The sequence below is a fragment of the Nicotiana tomentosiformis genome, chromosome 2 (assembly GCF_000390325.3).
Source record: "Nicotiana tomentosiformis chromosome 2, ASM39032v3, whole genome shotgun sequence".
NCBI classification, from domain to species: domain Eukaryota; kingdom Viridiplantae; phylum Streptophyta; class Magnoliopsida; order Solanales; family Solanaceae; genus Nicotiana; species Nicotiana tomentosiformis.
Window position 1 is genome coordinate 110,418,582 of NC_090813.1, and position 17,524 is coordinate 110,436,105.

Below are 17,524 nucleotides of genomic sequence, written 5' to 3' on the forward strand. Positions count from 1 at the left end.
TTAATTTAGCTATTTTCCTGTTCATTAAAAAAAAAATACAAGGTATCGTTTATTAAATTATCTTTATTAAATATTTTTTGAGAATTGGACAGTATTAAAAAAATTACTCCTTTAATATTAAGGGTATAGTTGAAAACATCAAACAAATTTAGTCTTGAAATTTTAAAGTAACAGCTATTTCGGGATAATTTTTTTGTTAAAACAGGACTGGGAGATAGTTCCTTCCCCAGCTGTTCAGGTCCCAGCTTCCAAGGTAAAAACAAGAGTTTCCTTCATATGGCGTCATTCAGACACATGGCTGAAACAGGGCCCAAAAACCCAGGAATTTAAACCAAAATTTAAATCGCAATATTTGGTTATTTAGCTCAACACTTGAAGCATATGATATTTAAATATAAAATTCATTGGGCGAAATTTCAGAACCCATTTGTGGTTCTTTTGGACAAGTGTGACAGAAATAATGTATGTTTAAAAAAAAGAGTGACATTTCTATATATAACGCTATTTTAAAGAGCACTATACTTTAACGGAGTTTTGGCCGTTAAAGTATAGCGCTTTTTAAAAGAGCGCTATATATATATAACGTCACTGTAAACCGCGCTATACGGGGTTGATAAGACAGTTATGCATAGCGTGGTATATAACCGTGCTATACATAGATAAATAAACGCCCCCTCCTTCTTCCCCACATTCGAACCAGACGACTCCCCTCCTCCCCTCCCCAATTTCAAAATTCTGAATCGACCCCTCCTCCCCCTCCAAAATTTCCGGACCCCACCCGTCACACAAAAAGATAAAATTGTAGGTCCCACATCCTAGCCAAGCCTTCTATTGTTGTGGTTTCCTCGTTTCGGGCTCAAATTTTCAGTTCATCGACTTTCCGAAAAACATAAATCGAGGTATTCCGATTTAGTTTATGTCGAAACTCGTATAATAATGCATATTAGTTGTTTTGAATGTGTTTCCATGTTGTTTTATATTTTTTTGCGATTAAACTAGTATGTTATTTTTATCCGGACTAAGATATTAGTGTTTTGTGTTTGTTTTGTGATTAAAATGTATTTATTGTTTTTATCTAGTTTAGATTATTTATTTGCTTAAAGACTAGTGCCCTTTTAACGTAGTAAAATGTAGAGCCTTTTAGCGTAGAATCCCCGTAGTTTAAGTATCTTTTATACTGATAGATCAAACACAAACTCTGTCCAATTTATAAAAATTAATTATTTAATTTACAAAATAAACATACAAAATTATAAAAATATTAAAATTGACACACATAAGAATTCAGGATAGTTTGGTGCTACTGGGCCTCAAATATCGAGCCTGGAACCCATAGGTATATACTTTGTCCAATTAAATATGATAAAAATTAATTATTTAATTTACAAAACAAACATACAAAATTATGAAAATATTAAAATTGACACACATAAGAATTCAGGATAGTTGGGTGCTACTGGGTCTCAAATATCGAGCCTGGAACCCATAGGTATATACTTTGTCCAATTAAATATGATAAAAATTAATTATTTAATTTACAAAACAAACATACAAAATTATAAAAATATTAAAATTGACACACATAAGAATTCAGGATAGTTGGGTGCTACTGGGCCTCAAATATAGAGCCTGGAACCCATAGGTATATACTCTGTCCAATTTAATATGATAAAAATTAATTATTTAATTTACAAAACAAAAAATTATGAAAATATTAAAATTGACACACATAAAAATTCAGGATAACTTAGTGCTACTGGGCCATAAATATCGAGCCTGGAACCCATAGGTATATATTCTGTCCAATTAAATATTATATAATTATAAAAAATAATTATTTAATTTACAGATCAAACATACAAAATTACAAAAATAATAAAATTGACACATACAAGAATTCAGGATAGTTTGGTGCTACTGGGCATCAAATATCGAGCATGGAACCCATAGATATATACTTAATCCAATTAAATATTGTATAATTATAAAAAATAATTATTTAATTTACAGATCAAACATACAATTAATGTTGTTTAATTTACAGTAGACGACATGGACGTGCCGCCTATGCATCCCGGACCTGTCTCCGATGAACTATTAGTGTTACAGGGCGATCATAGGTCTGCCTACGTATGGGAGGGAGAGTTACTGGCCCAGGCTCTCCGTGCCAGGAGAGTGGACGACATGTGGGATTTTATGAAGGACAGAGATCTCCATCCCCGTGTAGTCCAGCGCCTGCGGGATACGGGCTTCTACAGGATTTTGGATATCGGGTGGCTGCAGCTCGACTGGTCTTTGATCACGGCCCTGATAGAGCGGTGGCGACCGGAGACGCACACTTTTCACCTGCCCATTGGCGAGGCCACCATCACGCTGCAGGACATGGAGGTTTTATATGGGATGCCTATTGATGGATTGCCCGTTGCACTGCCTCATGCCATGAGAGAGATGAAGCATGGGCAATATTTGGACATGCTGCAGCAGCTCACTGGTTTCAGGCCACAGGATGAGACTGCAAACTCAGAGGCCAGTCGCATGAGTTTGACAGCTATTCGAAAGCATTTAGAGATATTACACCCCGACATCACCAGGGAGACAGATGATCTACATATTCACCGGTATACGAGGTTGCTGCTGCTCCTTCTGTTTGCGGGGGTTGCTCCTTCTGTTTGGGAAGGTCTTGTTCCCGAACACTTCGGGGAACCTAGTCAGCTTGCGATTTCTTCATCATCTTCAGCTGCTAGATGATTTACCCCAGTATAGCTGGGGTGCTACTGTTCTCGCCTACTTGTACAGGCATCTGTGTCGGACGAGCATGGGCACCCAACATGACGTATGTGGATTTTTGCCGCTTCTACAGGTGACAACATATTCGAATACTCTGTTCATTCCTTCCAATTCTATCTAGTCAAAATTTATCTTAAACTTTACGTTAACTTTGTATGTTAGGTTTGGGCCTGGGAGCGGTTCCTGCAGTTGCAGCCACCTCTACCACCATTACCTCCAGATGTACCATCTCCGTTTCTCCCTCTAGCTAGGAGGTGGGTTCTCTGGCGTGGATATGTACGAGATTACGAAGCTCGGCATAATCTCCCCCTTTGCAGGGATGTATTGGATATGCTGGAGGGCGCACAGGTAAATGTGTACCTAAATTACTAGGTATAGCTTCACATGTGTTGCGCATACTCACGTTTTCTGTTGTTATTTGATAGTTCATCTGGACGCCATACAACGACGACTTGATAGGTGGCCTGCCCGATTATTGCTCGGCTGTCCGACTGATTTGGAGCACTTCCGTTCCGCTGATGTGCCTCGATATTGTGGAGCATCATGCCACAGAGCGGGTACTTTGCCAGTTTGGCCGTCCGCAGTATATACCGAGGGGGCTTACATGGGAGGCCACATATTATCAGCGGGATGATCGTTCCAGGGCGGACGACGCATATGTAGCATAACTAGAGGTGTAGGTCCATACTTGGGACCGGCAAGCTAACCTGATTCCGCCCCCTTCCTCACAGATCCAGACGGAGACTATTCAGCTCTATATGCCTGGTACCGCCGCGTTATCCGACTTTTTGTTGGGAATCCCATTCATCAAGCTGGCGGTTGGTACGTTCCATACGCCGGGCGGCACGAGGCCCTGGTATGTATTCTGTTATTATTAATTATATAACTGTAACTTAGTATTCTGTAGTTTATATTTTATACGTTGTGCATGCTATTGGCCTACATATAGTCTACCCGATGGGACTACAGATGCAGTAATATACCGGTGAGGGAGCGGCCGCTTTGCATGATTACGGCCGGTAGGTTGCAGAGGTGGTTGCCCGGACACTGCAGCGACCTCGAGAGGATCAACACTTGGGACACGACCCTGCTTATGTGGCGCCAGAGCAGTACCAGCGAGGTAGGGGTGTCGCACGAGGCAGGGGTGCCCCTAGAGGTGGGGGTGCCCTACGAGGTAGGGCTGCCCCTCGAGGTGGGGGTGCCCCAAGAGGCAGTGCTGCCGCACGGGGTCATGGTGGGCGGCGAGGAGGTGGTCTCCAGTAAGAGGGCGTTGAGGCCCCTGTTGATGATGTTGATGCTGATCTGCCGGGTGACCTACATGAGCCGGACGAGTATCCCACCAGCATGTCGTCATACAACCTTGGGTGACCCCGTCTGGTCCATTATTGATCACGGGCACGGACCTTACCGGAGAGGATTGGGAAGCATACTTCCCAGGCTCATCGACCGCTGCTGAGGATCGTCGACCCGAGATTTGGATAGTGGGCGCAGACTGAGTTATGGCTCATCATCACAGGCGCAAGTATGTTTTTATTAGTATTAAATTTAAATTTGTTTTTTCTTTTCTTATTTATTTTCCATAACTTCATCAATTTTCTTATTAAGGCTTCATCCCCCGCCCGTCACGGAGGCCCATTTGTGCGATGCTGACATGGCTGCGACATATGATTATATTCAGGAGCCCGACGAGACCAAGGTAAGACAATTTAAATTGTTGTGACTTAATATATACTTTCCTATACAGAGCTGACTTATTCTTCTGTAGGTTTCTACTGGACCGACGGCCCCTTCTACCGATCCTGCCAGCACCACTGATGATCATGCTGCAGCGCATCCTGCTATAAAGAGGTGCCGTGATGAGGATGAACCTGATAGCGTAGCCGGGCGGGATGAGATGCGTCTCAGGCCAGCGGCGGCATTGAAGCACACAGGCTGTGGGACACATTGATTTTTTTTTTTTGTATTTTAAGTAAATATTATTTTATGTAAATAATAACAATAATTTTTTATGTTTACATAATATGCGCATTATGTTTTTATTTCCCCGTTCCTTCTTTATTTTAATACTACAACACAAACACAAAACATAGCAACTTAACATAATTTAAATTTAGTACAACTAATGAAAATACATGACACGGGAAACATAAAGATAAAGTAGTACACTCAACACATACATGTCATTGTTTAGTTACTACTGCCCATTATTCTCTGCTCCAACCACTTAAATTTCTCTTCCATCTTATTTTTTCTTTCTAATTTTGCCTCTTTCAGTTTCTCCTTCAACTCCGCAATTTCTCGTTTATATTCTTTTTCATATTCACACTGTTTTAAGGTCAAATCATGAAGATACTGCAAAGATCGTTTGTAGCATTCCTGCTTACAGGGTTCATCAATCCATACCTCAAAATTACAAAAAGGTTCGTCGGGAACCCTATAAAACTTGTTCACACACATCCAGTAGCGGCGTCCAACTTCACCATCATCCCAACTGTCATTCATCATACATTCTTTGCCGCACTGGCACCTTGGTACATAAAGGCGTTCAGACATTTGTTAAAGCGTAAAAACAAACCTTGCTTTTATGGAAAATTTTGCTATTGGTTATTGTTAAGCGCAGAAAATAACTAGAATGTGCCCGTTATTTATAGGCAAGGCAATACACATAACGTAGTATTTAACCGTGCTATATATATTCACATAACGTAGTATTTAACCGCACTATGCTTTGCGTATTAAAGATGATTACAGATACAAAACAACTTTTTCTCAGACGGGCAGCTTTTCAGTTCGACAAGATAGTACACATAGCGTAGTATTTAACCGCGCTATATATATCAACATAACGTAGTATTTAACTGCGCTATATATATTCACATAACATAGTATTTAACCGCGCTATGTGTATTCACATATTTATCAAAAATCTACCTTTAACTCAACTATTTTTGAACTATATTTATCAAATATATTCACATATTTTTTCCTTTTTTAATCCAATACTATTTTTGATTACATGAACGGGAGGGAGAAATGCATTAATTTACTCAACTGAAAAATGTCAAATATCAATAAGATTTAACTACAATGGAAACATAATTTTATTTGATACATCTTGCAACATAAACAAAACAGCTACTTATTACAACATAAACTCATTGATAGTTGGACACATTAGAAAAACACCCACCACGAGCTTGATTACCACCACCACCCAAACCAGCCGAAGGACATTTTCGACGGTCGTGTCCTGTTTGCGAGCATATACCACATTTACGCGCATAAACGATATCGCTAACATCCATTTGGTTTCGTATACGCATTCTCTTCTGTACCTGTATTCGACGCAAATAGTCCTTATTACACACCATTTTAAATGGTTCCGACGGCCAATAATGCTCAGCACCCACTGGCTGCAACTGCCCACTATAGGTATTTAGGTAAGCAGCAACACTATATTATTTATCAACGTAGTTGGTTGGCCCTAAACCTATATGTTGACAGCACCTGATGGCATGTGAGCACGACATGTGGTAGATGGACCATTTTCTACAAGAGCATAACCTTCTAGATTCATTTATGGTATGTACATTATTCTCCCGATTTTGATGGATAGCGGTGCGAACTTCAAAAATATTTCGGTCGTGATCATACTTCAAAAATGAATGCCAATGTGCTCGCCGCCTGCATTTCTCAAATCTCTTCATCGGCAGTGACATAGATTCAACACCCCTTTTCATCAATGAAGTTGCATCTGCAGCCCTTTCAACAAACCTCTCCGCCATCTGCTTGAACGACATCCGCACCATGGCAGTGACATGCAATCCTCTTCCCGACTTCAGTAATCCGTTGAAAGACTCTGACACATTTGTAGTCAGAATTTCCCATCTTCTTCTACCATCTGCATGCAAAGTCCACCTGTGAAGCTCATGTCGCATCAACCAATGATAGGCTCTCTCGTCTTCCTGCCTGATAGATTCCATGTGCCTCCGGAATTTATGCTCTTGGTGGTCTGTTGCTGCCATCCACATCAAATCATGCAGATCCTTGTTGGGATGTGCCTTCTGGAAATTGGACTTAAGATACCACCATGCCGATCAGAAATTAGACAAATACCGGAACGCTGTTTGACAACGTGCTCTTTCAAATGGTTCAAAAACAACGTCCATGTCTCTTGGCTTTCATTGGCACAAATAGCAAAAGCTAGAGGAAATATTTGTCCATTAGCATCTACTGCAACGGCTATCAACAACTTGATATCATACTTTTTATAGACATGAGTGCCGTCTATGGATATTACCGGCCGGCAATACGAAAAACCATCAATTGCTGGTTTAAATGCCCAGAACACGTAATTGAATATATATTCTGGTTTTTCCGGACTCCGCTCAAGCTTCCATTCAACAATCATCCCGGGGTTAAAGTGTTGCAGTGCGACCATGTACTTGGGTAGAGCTGCAAATGACTTATCCCAGTTACCAAAAATAATTTCAAATGCATGTTTGCGCCCGAGAAATGCCTTTCTTTTGGTAATGGTATGGCCATATTCCTGGTGGACTGATGTAATGCCCTCTTTGATTTTATACCTTATGGACGCTTCAAGGTGTGGAATAAGGACAAGAGAAATCAAGTCAATATCCAAGTTGTAGTGATTCCCATTGAATGTGTCCATTTCACATTTGTGGGTGGGAATGTATTTACCCACTTGCCACAAACCTGTTTTCTTCTTGCTCGCACGCAACATCCAATGACAACCCGTAAACCATCTGCGGCAAACAACCTTGTATACCTCTGGAGTTGACTCCCATACCGTCATCTCACGACACTCTTTTACGTTGTGCATTTTTGTCGCCCTGCTTAGGCACGCTTTATCAGGAAAAAGCATGCCCTTTGCCAGCACCGTTGGTCTAGAATCATCCCATACTGCTGTCCGAATTTCATCAAAATCCCTTGTGAGAGCATCCACATCCGGCATACTTGGCAAGTTATCAAGGTAGGGAATCTTCCTTGAATGAAACGGCACTTGGTACTCGTACACTCTTGGTCTAACGGGGGGTGGAGCATACTCCCTCGTCAAATCAAGTCCTTCATTCTCTTCCTCATCATCACCATCCTCACGAGGGAAGGGTGTGTCGTCTCCGGAATCATCGGCATTGTTGTCATATTTACTGTTCTCTTCCTCACTCTGTGCATCTGCCAGATCCCGATTTAATATGTCGTCTTCAGGCAATTGAGTGAGGACAGGTGGTTCAACTTGCTCGTTTTCACTGCACAAACAATAAAATAATAAGTTACTGAAATTAATAAATACTTTCCATATAGATGGATCACTTCACTTATAAGTCGTAACGTGTTGACATTCCTTGATAGATATTATCCTATTGGTGATGACTCCCGGATAGACCACCGTGATCCAACACACCAGAACTACGCATATTCCAACTGGGCGTGGGTTCATAACTTGTAAAAGTCATATCTGGCCGGTACCCCCTGTAGAATATATGAGTATTAATACAAATTCAATACAACAAAAATATACATCGTAACACTAAGGAAAATTGAAGTTTACCACTCGTCTTGTAGATTATGTAAAGCAGGAGAGAAATTATTTCCTCGCTCCTCATTCACCCGTGGTGATAAGTTTAAATCAGGGCAAACTCTTTCATCCGGAACCTGTCCGGCAAAAACTGCTCCAGAATAACCACCTAATGACTGAGGGTTATCCCTACTATGCGTAACCTCATTATTGCGAACGTCTTCGACCTTGACGTACATTTCCAACATTTTTATCACAAAAAATTCCTGGTATTCATCCGGAGTTCTCAAAAAATCCCTCAAAGTTTCATCATCGTCGATGTTAAACTCAGCGTAACAAGCAACCCCTTGCAGAGTGACGGAATACGGATATCTTTCAGTTACTTTAAGGTTCACCGAACGTTTCCTCACACTTATTTTATTACATAACAACGATACCAATCTATCGTACTCCATTATAAGTGACAATTTAACATGACACTGTGGAGATAAACTATAGCTCACAGAGTTATTCGCCACCACAACCTCATCCCCCCAATGTAATGAAACCCTTACTTTTCTCTCTTGAGACATTATGAAAAAATACTTGAGAATTTAACAAGAAGAAAAATTTGAACGAGAGTTAGGAATATTTTTGAATGAATTTTTGTAAAATCCTAACGCCTTTAAATTAGGCAATGCCTAGCTCGGTGGGCTGAATATTTTTTAAGTATAGCGCTCTTTTAAAGAGCGCTATACCCATTTGAATTATTGTTATGTCAGTTAAACGCAGGAGACTTATTGGTGGGCCCACAAAACAGGTATAGTGTGGTTATATATCGCGCTATTCATATAGTGCGATTTACAGTGGCATTATATATATAGTGCTCTTTTAAAGAACGCTATATATAGAAATGTCACTCTTTTTTTAAACACACGTTTCCGTCACACTTGTCCAAAAGAATCACAAATGGGTTCTGAACTCGAAATTCCCCCATCAATAATTTGCCTGGGTACAATAATAAAGATCTTTTGCGTGATTAGTTATATTATTATGATTAGCCAGTATACCAGAATAGCAGCATTGAGATTTACTATCACTCGTGACTCGTGAGCTCACTTCATTATCTAAGTAGTGGATTAACAATTGCAAGAAAGATGTTAGCTCAATAATTGACTATTTTACCTTTCACACACCCATTAAAGAAATACGAACTCTTAGAGAAAAAGAGATGTATTTATTAAATTAACATTAATTAATTATTACATTGACACATTGAAATATGTAAAATAAGGATAAATTTTGAAAAAATAAAATTAATTTATTCTTGATTATGTAAATAGACACTTATTTTGGACCAAAATAAAAAGATAAATTGGTTACTTATTGTGGACCGGAGGGAGTAACAGTAATTCGTTGATACTCATTTATGTCCACTGTCCTCTCAAACTCATAGACTACACACTATGGGTGTCAAGGGTCCGGGCCGGGTTATTAGAAAAGGAGACCGGCCGGTCTCCGTACCGGGCCGGTTATCGGTTTTAAAATATCAGTTTTACCGATTTCGTGCATCGCCGATGAGAATTTGAACCGGAACGGTTCCGGCCTAAGGGGCCAGGCCGGACCATTTTTTTTTTGTGTATTTTGTATAACTATCGTAATTTATATTAAGATAAAGTAAAAATGTAAAACATAAAAACAATCTTATAAAAAGGTGTATTTGAATAAATTTTAAAGGCTTTAAAAGCCTAATATTTGAATATTTCATTAAGAATTTAAGATAATACAATGAAGATGGAAAAAAATTTAACTTATAATTTGCAAGTTCTTTTTTTAATTCAAACTTGCAAATTAAAGTTTACATTTTACAACAACTAATTAAAGAAAAAATAGTAAATTCAAATTTGAATTAAAATATAAATCAAGAACTTCAAAGGTTTTGCATTGCCTTAGTAAGTTCTTCATAATCAATATGAACTTCTTGGTCATCTTCTGGAGTGTTAAATTCAGATGGATTATCATATGTTAATATGTCTCCAAATTTCTCGTCTTCTGGTTTATCAACATCTTCATGTCCCCGATTTCTTCGTTCTGATCTAATCCAATCTTTGAAGCATACTAAAACTTCCAAAGTATTGCTTCCCAATGAGTGACGGGTGTCTCCTAGTTGTTGTCTTGCTTGACTAAATGCACTCTCTGATGCAACGGTTGAAATTAGCATATTTAGCACGTCCCGAGCTATAGCGGAAAGAACAGGAAATTGCTTTTCATTCTCATGCCATCATCCCAACGGTGAAAATTCCTTTGTGCGAGGCTCTGTTTGCTTTTGCAAGTAGAATTGAAGTTCATCAATATTCCTGTTACTGGTTTGAGTGAAAGAAAATGTAGACCAAATATTATAACCATCAAGGCCTTCATCTTCATCTATAGTAGCAGATGCAGTAGACGTAGTACAATGCACAATGAGATTAACATTGCCTACATTAATAGAAACATCATCAATTATATTTGCATAATAATTATATAATTATTGTAAATAATTATTTAGCTTATTTGTACAACGATATATATATATATATATATATATATATATATATATATATATATATATATATATATATATATATGGGGTTTCAATTAGTCCAATCTCCATATAAGTATATAAAGCATTGATTAATTGGTGACAATTAGACATCTTAATAAAAGGATTTAAAACAGTACCAATTAAGTAAATAGGAGCAATTGGAAAGAAATATTTTTTGAATTTTGCTTGCATTTTTTCAATAACATCCTTATATTTTTCTTTCTTCTTAAATTCAGAGAGTAGAAAAGAAATTTCAGCTATATGTACTAAAGCCATAGTAACAGTAGGGTAATATGCTCGTAAAACTTAATAGTAGCTGTTAAAATTTATGTAAAAATTTAAAACATCATTAATGGCCTCCCAAGTATTAGTTATTAACATACGGTTTGGATCAGTACAATGCGCATTAGCAACTTCAGTTATCGGCAATCTATATTTGTAGCAACATTTTAAAAATAAGTATGTATAATTTCATCTGGTATGAATCTGGGGTTAAGGTTATATTCGGTACACTTAGTCTTAAATTCCTTTTTTCTAGATTATCTATTATTTCCTTGAATAACACCAACTGCTATTCTAACATGAGTAATCTCAGTCGAAAATAAATCAAGGACACTTTTAACAATTAAATTATAAACATGACATGCACACCTAACATAAAAATTTTTGTCAAGTGGTGGTTTCAAATACAGTCTTAATATTGAAATAGCGACATTATTGTTAGAAGGATTATCAAAAGACATACACAATACTTTTTTTATTAAGATCGTAAAATGCAACAACTTCGCAAATAGCAGTACTTATAAAAATACCAGTATGACTTTGATTTTCATCATATTTAAAAGCGATAATACGTTTTTGCATACAATAATTATCATCCATCCAATGACATGTAATTATCAAATAATCATTTTCATTAACAGCATGGCCAATATCAGAAGTTAGATAAACTCTATAAGGAAGGTGGTCAAACAAATAACGTATGTATGCCTGATATTGTCCATGAAGTTTAAAGATATCAGATCTACAAGTACTTCTGGGGATACCTTTAAATAAAGGATTATAAATCCTTTGAATATACATAATAAGATATGATGAAGAAGCAAAAGAAAAAGGTAGACAACCCAAAGCAATCATTTTTGCTAACTTCTCACGATCATTCATTTTATCATATTTCATAAGTCCTCTAGTACTATGGTTTAGAGTTTCTTGATTTTCATCTAAATCAGGGCCCCATTCTATAGGATAAGTAATTCTCATATGTCTACTAAGTGTCTTAGTCCCTCCTAAACTTCCTCCAGTCTTATGTTTAAAATCATCTTTACAGTTTTTGCATCTAACTCTATCAGAATTCTCTATTTCCTCAAAATATTTTCAAACTTTACTTCTCCTTCTCCGATTACTAGTTGGGGCCACATGTGGTCTACTACTAGTGTCACGACCACCATCCCTGCTACAAACTCCAACACTACTAGGTGTAAGTGGTGTCTCATCTTCAATTTCTAATTCATTATCTTCTATACCGAAATCTTCTTGTAATTGTTCATAATCTATATTATTATCAGGTGATGTTTCAAAAACATGTGTAAAATCATTTAAATTACTACTAGAAGTTGAAGTAGTACCTCTTTTTCTATTTCCCCCATTACCAACCTTAATACAAACTCTTTTTGTAGCATTAAACGTATTGTAAAAATTTAATTGCTAATAAAAATAAAATATTAAATAAGAGAAAGAGTTGGAACGAGTGCACCGAATTCCGCAATAAATTGATCACTTGATGATTTTTGAAGTCTTGAAATTGAATTTCGCAACTCCGATGTTACCACGAAGAAACGTCAATTGTTCAAAGTTCAAACTTCAAATAATACCATAAATAAAATTTCAAAAAAATGAGAGCCAAATAGTTGATTACAATTTAGGTGAAAAATGAGAGAATGACAATTGAGAATTTGGGTTTGAGAATTGAGAAATGAGTGAAGAAATGAAGAACAGGGGGGGGAGGGGGGATATTTATAGTTTTTCAAAGGGCTAAATTAGTAAATACTCAAAGTGTTATTTTTTTTAAAAAAATATCCAAAAAGAGCTATTCTTGCAAAATAGCAGCTGACCGTTGCCAACAGTCAACTATATTAAAAACAAATTGATTTATAGCCGTTGAACCGGTTCGAACTTGACTTGACAGTACCGATACCTCTATCCTACCCGACACAATCCGTTCCCCGTCCCAACCTAGTACTGCCCGGCCCCCTACCTACCGGTCTGGTCCGGTCCCGGCTAAAACCGGTCTGGGCCGGTCCGGAACCGGATCAGCCCCGCCCGTTTGACATCTTTACTACACTTGACTTTTTAAAAATTGAAATTATCACATTAGTTAGTTCTCTTGCAATATTAATGTTATGATTTGTGAATGTGAATTAGCGAACCCACCGGCCACCATAAGTAATTGCGTTTTCAATAAAGTCGGCGTGTCGTCTCCTCCGGTTTCCACCACACCCCTTAAAGTCATAACGCCAGCAGAAAATTAGGAAGCAAAAAATGGGAATAGTTGAAGAAGCTCACAACGTTAAAGTTGTAGGCTCAGGCGAGAAGACCATAGTCCTCGGCCATGGCTTCGGCACTGATCAATCTGTTTGGAAACAACTTGTCCCTTACCTCGTCGATGAATATCGAGTTGTACTTTACGACAACATGGGTGCTGGACCGACCAATCCTGATTACTTCGATTTTGATCGACACTCTTCCCTTGAAGGTTATGCCTACGATTTACTTGCTATTTTAGAGGAGCTTCAAATCAGTTGTTGTATGTATTTAGGACATTCCTTATCTGCTATGACCGGTGTTGTTGCTTCCATATTTCGTCCTGACCTCTTCTCCAAACTCATCCTTGTTTCTGCTTCCCCAAGGTGAGATCATTTCTTGTCGGGTTTCCCCTACAAATATTAAATTTACCTTGACTGAAATAAACCCCATGGTTAGTTATTTTGGAGTTCTACTTTAATTAATTTGTAGTAACTGATTGAGGTGTTGAGAAGAGAGTGGTCTTCTTTGAGTACCAGAAAAAGAACCAAGTACTAACATTTTTGGTAATAGGTGGAAAAAAAATTAAAACTTTGGAGGAAATTGATTAAATTTTTTACTTATTTAAATATTAAATTTATTAATTTAAATTTTGTTTTGGAAGAATGAAAACTTATTTTAGATTGTGGACTTTGATTTGGAATTTATAATTTTCAAGTTCTTGTTCCAAAGGATTATATTTATTAACATTATTATCTTAACAGGTACCTAAGACTATGACAAATATAAGTATTTCGCTGTGCCTGAATTAATCTTCTTAGTTTTTTTTTTTATTCTAGAAAGAATCACGATTTGTGTTAAAATTCAATTATTCAAATCTTTATCCAACTTGAATTTCGGAGTCCATTACTCAGATGATCACTCAACTATTCGACATTATCTACCAAAGTCATCTTTCTTTCATTTGTAACAACAAAATCACTTAACCATGTCAATAGCACTCAAAAGACCACTCAATTAGAGTTCTCAAATTTTTGATCGTCAAATACCTATTTTACCCTCTAATTTATCAATTTTTATCTTCTTCTTCTTTTAGCTTTTTAATATAATAATATTTTTCTCTTTTAATTTATATTATGGACTTACCTTAGAATAAATAAATTTTGTTTATAAATTTAAAAAATTAAAATAGTATTTAAGCATATATAATATTAGAATAATAAAATATTGAGCATAGTAGAAAGTTAATTAGAAAAATTTATTCATAATAATAATTTTGATATTAACAAAAAAACTCAAATATTTATTTACACAATAGAGAATGAAATAAAATAAATGTTTTAAAATATATATTTCATGCACGTACTGTAGAAAATAATTATTTAAAATAAATTTTTTTTTTTAATATACATTACATCTTGAATATTATGCCTAATTATATTATTATTTTGACATCATATATACTAGAATATCTTTTTTTTATTTTTTAAATAAAATATTTTGTTCTATAGGTAAGTCTAAATGTTGATTAAAAAGAGAAAAAATTATAATATTAAAAAAGCAAAAAAAAAAAAGCAAAAGATAAAAAAAGTTGATAATTTAAAGGGTAAAATATGTATTTGGCTATCAAATGTTTGATAAATCTGGTTGAGTGACCTTCTGAGTGATATATGCATAGTTAAGTAACGTTGTTATTACAAACGAAAGAAAGAGACTTTGATAGATAATTTTGGAAAGTTGAGTGATAATTAATGGACTCTTGAATTTCGCTTTTGACTTTGTAAGTAAACTAATTTTACCATTCAATTCCTCAAGGAAAGTAAAATACTCAATCAAAGTTCTTTTTTTTTTCTGTAAAATTTTACACCAACATAGTTTCTGTTAGGTTCATAAATACAGATGACTATTATGGAGGATTCGAGCTGAAAGATATAGAGCAACTATGCCAGGCAATGGAGTCGAACTACAAGGCATGGGTATCTGGGTTTGCGCCATTAGTGGTGGGAGGTGACATGGATTCAGTGGCAGTACAAGAATTCAGCAGGACATTGTTCAACATGAGACCTGACATAGCACTTATCGTTTTCCGCACCGTTTTCACGTTTGACCTAAGGCATTTTCTGTCCTGTGTTACTGTGCCTTGCCATATAATTCAGAGTTCAATGGACGTGGCGGTGCCGGTGGCAGTTGCCCAATATTTACACCGGAATCTGGGCGGCAAGTCTATTGTGGAGATCATCTCAAATATAGAAGGTCATCTTCCGCATTTGAGCGCACCTGAGGCTACTATTCCCGTGTTGCTTCGACACATTTCTCATGACATATATAACTCTGATGCTGCTTAAAATATTTACACATACGAGTATGATTACTAATTTACTGTTTCTAATAACATTCCTATTTGTCTGAACTTGTCATGAGTAAATAAAGTATAATGAAAATATAGGCAGCAAGTCAGTTGGAGTATCCTAGAAAAAATTGCACGTGCGTCCTATTTGGTCGCCCACATTTAACTTATACCCATTTTAAAAAAAAGTTTAACTTGTACTCACTTTTTAAACAACTTCAGGCCCCTTTCTCCTCCTCCTCCTCCTCCTCCTCGTTTGTCTTCTTCTTTTTCGGGTGACTGTAATTTTATATGGTGTTTGTGAACATATTTTAAGGTAGTTTATGATGTTTTATAATGGTGAGCTGTTATGACGCTTTATTTTTTACAATTGCTTAGGGTTTTTTCTTCTTCTTTTTCGTAATTACAAAATGGATTCATTAGATTTATTGGTGTTCTGACAAATTGATGATTTGGGTTTGTTCCCGATAATATTTGGAGGTTATGTTTTAAATTTGAGCTCATTTGAAGTAGATTTAGGTATTAAATTGTATATTGGATTGTTATAATTCGAAAACAAATTTCTGTTTCTGGGCAATTTGCAATTCAGGCCTATTTGGCCTTAAGTACATAAAAACGTTGGTTGCACTTCAGACCTGTCACGACCTAAACCGATGGGTCGCGACGGGCACCCGGTACCTTACTCAACCGAGTACCAATATAATGTATCATTCGTATCATACTATCATAGGTAATTGAGCCGGAGAGGCTGTCGTGAGATAAGTAGAATAAAACATAAGGAAATACTCAATATAGGGTTACCCAACTTGATATACTGACTTATATATATGACGTACTGGCCTATAAGGTCATACAAGTATCAGTATACAGAACATCTGTCTACAAGTCTCTAAGAGTACATAAATATCAGAAAGGTCGGGACATAGCCCCGCCATACCAAAACAATACATATTCAAATCATACTGACCAAATATGCAACTCCAAAGCAAGTGAAGTGCACAAACACCTTCTGTTGAGCTGATAGCTTACTAGGAGAATTCTCAACCTGTCTATCGGGACCTGCGGGCATGAAACGCAACGTCCCCAGGCAAAAAGGGACTTCAGTATAAATAAAGTACCGAGTATGTAAGGCATGGAACTAGTATATAAAAGACATGAAAGAAACATAAAGTAAAGAACTCAACTTGAAATTCTGAATAGCTCTGTGAATCATGAAAATTTATAATGTCATGCATGTGCGTATAAATGTCATATCATGCATAGGTATATGCGTTCATAACATCATCAAGCCTCTAAAGGCATCCCATCATATCATCTCGGCCACTGTGGGCAAAATCATCAACGTATACCAGCTGATCAGGTGGTGGTGCGTATATAACGCCTTAACCTTTTTCCATATCCCATATACATATAATATACGCGTATATAACGCCTTCTGGTCATGGGTCAATGTATATGTAATAAAATCAATATGCCCTTCGGACAAACTTTGTCAAATACATATTTTTCTGAGACCCATGAATAGAGGATATAATAATAATTCACATGGAAAATCAAGAGTATAGACATCCCTAGTATTTCTATGAATGGAGTCATTTATGAAAGTTGCGTATTTGCTCGTTTCGTTTGTATCGTACGGATCATGCCAAAAGGAAATGAGGGATAGCCTTAACATACCTTAACTCCGTTGAGTCCTTAATACCTTCCAAGAAATTCTTGAAACAACTCAATTCAATCTACCACATCATAAGGAGATTCAAAATCAGTGCTG

The 17,524-nt window shown here is 36.8% G+C and overlaps 1 protein-coding gene across 1 annotated transcript; it reads left to right on the top strand.

Moving 5' to 3' along the window:
- Positions 1–13,279: 13,279 nt before the first annotated feature.
- LOC104118095 (probable esterase KAI2) lies at positions 13,280–15,874 on the top strand. The gene is made up of 2 exons (XM_009629278.4): positions 13,280–13,792; positions 15,292–15,874. Exons 1-2 carry the CDS (start codon positions 13,425–13,427, stop codon positions 15,749–15,751), a joined length of 828 nt encoding a protein of 275 aa, XP_009627573.1. The 5' UTR covers positions 13,280–13,424; the 3' UTR covers positions 15,752–15,874.
- The last annotated feature ends 1,650 nt before the right edge of the window (positions 15,875–17,524 follow it).